Raw genomic sequence first — 6,270 nt, 5'->3', positions numbered from 1 at the left:
CCCTTAATGCTATCAGTACACAAACACATATTGTTGTGTTATGCACTGCCCACATGCTGACACAGATATACACAAAGAAGCTTGCAAATCCTTTAGCTAAACCAGTTATATTTGCCACACCAAACAGGTTCGGTAGAAGGTAGCCTCTGTTTGAATACCGTGGTGTAACGAATCAGAGGAACAGACGGATAAAGAGCAGGAATCTGAACTGTCAGAACCTGTGGGCAGAGAAAGTTATTTGAGTTACACAGCTTTTTCACATGCATTCAATCACTATCAGTGTTTCTCCTTCTACAGAGCAGTGTGTGCATTTGCACAACTCCAAGTGTCAGCTTTGAAACCCACAACAAACCAACAAAAGTTTTGTTTAACTTGCATTGCTTCACACTTACCTCTCCCCTGCTTTGTTTAGCTCTGATAAACGGTCTGCAAACCCTGCAGGGGAGGTTTCACAGGTAACCTGCTGAAGCGTGTCAAAGCATGCTACAATCAGGTTCTGAGAACTGGGATGTCACTGTGGGCTTGAACCATGTGAATTTGATTCCTTTCACTTCCCTCACTGTAAAAGTAGAGTTTTTAGAACAGATAACCATGAGACAGCTAAATCGAATTTCTGTGGAACTTGACAGAAAAAAAAAGCTCGATGTCCTTATTTCACTTGGCCCAGAGTGGGACTGTTGCTGCAGTGTTCAAAACTGGTTCTTCCAGTGTTTTTCCAAGTAGTTGTAAAGTTTCAGTGTATGAAATGTATCTGAAGAGTTGTAGCATAGCAGTTATTCATGGGAACACATAAATACTTAAAAATGATTCTAATTATGATTATGTATGTGTTAACTCAGTGTTCTCCCTAGTTTTGGATTTTTTTCCCTTTATTTAACAGCACCTGTAATAATAGCGCTAACACTTAAAGGGAAATGAGGGCAGTTTAGATTTTAATCGGAGACCCAGAAACATTTCCTATGTTGTCATTATGTTTTCTATATTTAATGAGAGGGCAAGGCTTTATGATGAAATAAGAAAAATTCAGTTGATATCATCCGTTTATATTTGTTGGTTCATCACTAACACAACATGAACCTTGAACTATAATCACGACTACCGATGTCGTATATTGAGATTCACAGAATACAATGAAATGTGATAAGGATCTCTGCACCAGCTCATCTGAAGCGGCACACATCTGTATGTATTCTGTATGTGTTCACGCGCACACACTATCTGTGCAAATGTGCAAGAGTGAGCAAGAGAGAAGAAGAGAGAGGGAATGTAAGGGGGAGAGACAGTTCAGGCTAAGACCAACCCCCGAAGCTGATGCATGTTTCAGCTAAGGTCGCACTTCACTCCCTCTGCCTCGTCAGTTTGACTGTGACTTACTTGGTGTGCTTGTCTGGATTCTGATGACTGAACAGCAAATGAAGTGCAGGATAAAAGTAATACTACAACATTTCCCAGGTAATTTCTTTCGTTCTTTCTTTGTGTTTCCCATGTCTGATTCAAAATTTGACAATATTGTTACCATTTTTTCTTTAGACACTTTGTTTTAGTTGAAGTTGAAGTTAAGGCTTGTTCATACAGTTTAGAACACAGGCTTTATATTTTCCTGATTTGCGTAAAAATGTATTTGTAACATCTTAACCTTGCTTTTTTATTTTTATTTTGTATTTTTTATCACTGTCATACCAGGGATAAGCAAGGATGCCAAAATATCTTAACTAACATTTATAGATATTTCTCTCTAAGTGATATACAGGGGAAAAAAACATTTTTCCAAGAAATTTGAAATCTTTGAAAGAAAAAAAGTGCTTTAGTTATTGCATACAAATGCTCATAGTGACATCATTTGACACAGAAATCCTGGTACGCTTTTATAACCTTCATTCATACTTTTCTACATTATGTAAATCATGACTGTACAATGGAGAGAGCCGACACACAGACACTATGCTCATGTTGCATTCATTTCCCAAATTCTTGCCAGTGAGCTAAATGAGTTCAAGCCTCCAGAACATTTGTTAAATGTTAACACATGACTCAAGAAAAAGGGGGGAAAAATCCTTCACACAACAAGAGACTGAAAATAATGTAAACTTAATCACCCCTGACTGTATCCAGCCTAATGGCTAAATCCATCAGTGTATTTATATTGGAATTGGCCAATGGCGTAAACTTCAGACGTGCTGTTTCTGTATTAAACTTTGAGGGTTTAAAGTAGATTTGCATATGTGAAGTTGGCTTTAAACACACGTCATGTACACAATGAAAATGAGCTGCATGTGTGTCAAATCAAACGCACACAATGTGATGGTTCTTGTCTAACAACCTTAGAGTAACTGGCATTTAGTTTATACACAGCTGCAAAACCTAAATGTCCGTCTGACATTAAATTTACCCCTCTGCTCTCTGCATCTTATTCAGCCCAGCACACACAAACAGCAATAGTTACTTTCTCTCATCTGTTTTAGTGAATAACAAGAGGTCAAGCCTAAGTTAAATGAAATTGAATATGCATTCATACTTGCCTGTACATGTATCTGTCAGACGATGCAGCAATAGATTTCATATGTTCAGCCTACACTTTGGTTTCTTTGGATTCATCAGATTTGACGCGCTCAATCTTTTTGGGCCAAATGTCAGATTATGGGACCAGTAAATATCCACTTTAATATGTACATTTAAAACTGTGACAATTTTAAGCAGTTATTTTCAATTTCACTGATTCTGCATTTCATCTTGCCATCATTTTTATGCTCTATTCTCATGTCTTTTTGCAGTGCATGTCTAAGCTCTCTAACCAGGTAGAGCTCAAAACCACCCTCTGCTGGCAAAAAGAGGCAAAGAAAACATCTGAGGATCCTGGAGGATTACACTGTATATGCTGCATGTAATCCCTCTATGTATTGAAAGGGCTCTGGCATTTTCTGTGAGAGTGGGTATCCATTTGATAAATTCTTCACCGCTCCTACTACTGAAAGCATATCATCAAAGATGACTTTGTAGCTACTGAGTGCACACAGAATAGAAGAAAAGCAACATCAGGCATGGAGGCTTTAAATTCTTCCAGTAGAGTGACTTCAGCTTCACCCCCCACCTCCACTACTCCCTCATGTTCATGCTACCTGCAGTTCTTCTGTGAATACCAGGACAAATCTGTCATTGAAAAGCATTACAACTACACTGAGAAGCTGAGCAACCGTGATAGGCTCAAACCTGAAAGCATTGCCTTACTGGTGGTGTGTGTCCTCATCATCCTGGAGAACACTGTGGTTCTGCTTGCCATTTGGAGGAATAAAAAGTTCCACCTGCCTATGTATTACCTGCTGGGAAACCTGACTCTGTCAGACTTGCTGGCTGGTATTGCCTACATGGCCAATATCCTCCTATCGGGAAAAAATACTTTAAAACTGACACCATTGATGTGGTTCCTCCGGGAGGGAGGGGTCTTTATCACTCTGGCTGCCTCTATAATTAGTCTACTAGCCATTGCGATTGAACGCCATGTCACTATGGTGACCATGAGGCCGTATCATGGGGCAAAGCGGGGACGCATGTTGGCACTAATTGGTGCGAGCTGGGCCGTGGCAGGGTTTTTGGGAATCCTCCCAATATTGGGATGGAACTGCATCCGCAGACTGGACCAGTGTTCAACGGTGCTCCCGCTTTATGCCAAAAGCTACATTCTGTGCTGTGTGTCTGTGTTCAGCGCTGTGCTCTTGGCCATCGTGGTGCTTTATGTGCGTGTTTTCCGCATCGTCCGCACCAACACACAGCGCCAGCGGCTCGGCTTGTCAGGCAGCATAAGGAAGGGCTTAGCCAGGAAGTCAGAGAAGTACATTGCTCTCCTCAAGACAGTCACCATTGTCTTGGGAGTCTTCATCGCTTGTTGGCTGCCCCTTTTCATTCTCCTCCTGATAGATTTTTCCTGCCCCATCCGTGGATGCTCTGTGCTCTACAAGGCTGAGTACTTCCTGGGAGTAGCCATTATCAACTCGCTCCTCAACCCCATCATCTACACACTGACCAGTAAGGACATGAGGAGGGCCATTCTGAGGCTCCTCTGTCGGCCGTGTCTAATGACCTCGGATGGGCAGGTGAAGAAGATTGGGATGCCGTTCCTGGAGTGCAGTTTCAGTAAAACTGAGGTGCCCTCCCAGAAGTTAGAACCGGGTCTGGAGACCACCATTTCGTCTGGAAATGTCATCACCACTCCATCTACAATTAAAGCCCTATACCCCAAACTTTTCAAGTCATAAAGACTTTGACTGACTGTGTCCAAAATGTGTAAATGGGTTTCCCGCTCAATAGAGGATATGTAGCACACCCACTATTGAGAAACAGTTCTGTGGGGTTTTTTTTCAAAGAGCCAAAGAAAGGGGGGCGTATGAAAGACGATGACTCACCTTTGACAGTGTGGCGCAGTTATGGCAATATAACTGAATCACCGAATTTCATTTTGATGAAGCATACCAAACCAGAGAGCAAAGGATGTAATTCAAATGTGAACACGCAATGGTTTTTATGTATATGATGCTAGCAATATGTCTCCTTTATTAATTTGCACTGACATATGCAACCTTGGACTCAATTATTTTCCTGGGCTTCTGTATTTTGTGTGAAGCTTAGAAGGATGCTTCTGTAAACTCAAAGAGTGAAAGACTGAAAACTATGTACTTGCTGGAATAATATGGAGGCTAACGTTTCTCATCTTGCAGTTTCTTAAGTGCCTTAAAGTCAGAATAAAAACTCCTAACAGTTACAGTGTGTAATCTGCAGACACCTGGATTTCGCTGGTTCGAAGACTGATCATGTGCTAGATTTGCACGCGTAGATGTTTGGTTACACATATCTGTGTATGTGATGCAAAGGAATTAAGTTGACAGGAAAGAGGTGGCACCCTTCTTGAAATTACTGAATGCTGAATGCAAATAAAGTATGTGGGAGAGGAGGTGCGGAATTAAAACCCCCTGACAGTTTTGAAATGACAGATGGTTAACCTATCTGCGGTAGACGTGGAAAGTTGTTGGGGTCGTGTCCAGTTTTTTTGAAATGTCAGCCTGACATCTGCAGTAAAAACTGCTGCATTTACAAAATGTCAGCATACTTAGCATGGGATTAACTGAAAGATAATGTTACAAGTAATGTTTACTTTCCACTGGCTGACAGCTTAACTCCAACTGAAACCAAATCAGCTGCAGTTGCATCATGTCAAGGCTTTACATTGCAGCTTGTGAAGAAGACAAGCTTCGGAAGAAGTTCATTCAGCTGCATCACAATTTTTATGGATAAAACTATTTCTGCCTTTGTAAGTTACAGATCATTCTAAACTGGTATAAATTTACCGAGCAATTGTTTCAGTGCTTCCTTTCATCGTTCATCAAGTTAACAGAACATTTCAGTTAAAGGTACTGAATGATTTTTTTTTTCTTACGTCATTCAAGACTTTAATTGATTAAATGAGGTTGTGGGTTTTTTGTACTAAAATGTATGTAGTGAACTTGATGTATTTGTGAGCATATTTTATATATCTCTATTGTAAATTATATATATATATTTTGTAACAAGAAAACGTTAGCAAAATTTGTGTTTCTTTTCATAAAAGAAATAAAGTGTTTCTCTAAAACATTCCAATGGGTTTTCGATTTATTTTCACTGTTAGTACCCTGCAGCATTCTTAAGTGCATCAGTGTGTATTACTGTGTTAGTGTAGCTGTGGTTAAGCGAAGAAGTATCGCAGGAAGTCAGCCTCCCTCATTTCACATCTGGTAATGGCATTGACCTATATACTTCAACTTTAGCCCGTCTCAGTATGGCTTAACCTCCACACAATGCCTCTTTTAAATAAATACTTCTTAACCAGTGGTTAAGAGTTACTATCACCTCACACTAATCTGGCCTCCACATTGCCAGTCATAGTTAACATGTAGAGAGATTACACGGCTGTTATGTATCCAGTTAAGCTACAATGGAAAGATACTGATTGATTTGCAGAAAACTAAAAGAAGCTGCTAAATGGTTTTTCAGTTGTTGTTGTTGTTGTTGTTGTTTTGTCAGGCCACTGTTAAAAAAAAAAAAGTCAATAATGCAAAGCACGTCTAGTGTGACAGACAGCAGATTTTTTTTCATGTGATTTTAACTGTCTTTGCCCTAAAGGCATTCTGCAGTCAACCATAAACCCGTCTTCCAGGGGTTTGCTGTATCCACTGTGCCTGCTGGCAGAGGTCATCAAGTCAGGGAATCTTTCCTGTCCTCCAGCTTGCTTTTTGCTGCAGCAGA

General features: G+C 40.3%; 1 protein-coding gene across 1 annotated transcript; it reads left to right on the top strand.

Moving 5' to 3' along the window:
* The first annotated feature begins 1,292 nt into the window (after positions 1–1,292).
* Positions 1,293–4,753, top strand: s1pr5b (sphingosine-1-phosphate receptor 5b). Its single transcript, XM_040024564.1, has 2 exons — positions 1,293–1,452; positions 2,772–4,753. The coding sequence occupies exon 2, from the start codon at positions 3,039–3,041 to the stop codon at positions 4,248–4,250; it is 1,212 nt and encodes a 403-aa protein (XP_039880498.1). The 5' UTR covers positions 1,293–1,452; positions 2,772–3,038; the 3' UTR covers positions 4,251–4,753.
* The last annotated feature ends 1,517 nt before the right edge of the window (positions 4,754–6,270 follow it).

Source organism: Simochromis diagramma, unplaced genomic scaffold (genome assembly GCF_900408965.1).
Source record: "Simochromis diagramma unplaced genomic scaffold, fSimDia1.1 OVJJ01000302.1, whole genome shotgun sequence".
Taxonomy (NCBI): domain Eukaryota; kingdom Metazoa; phylum Chordata; class Actinopteri; order Cichliformes; family Cichlidae; genus Simochromis; species Simochromis diagramma.
The sequence above is the reverse complement of the archived record's forward strand: the minus strand, read 5'-3'. Positions and strand labels throughout refer to the sequence as shown.

What these genes read in the sequence shown, in the direction of transcription:
- s1pr5b (XM_040024564.1), top strand. Translation starts at nt 3,039, where the DNA reads ATGGAGGCTTTAAATTCTTCCAGTAGAGTGACTTCAGCTTCACCCCCC.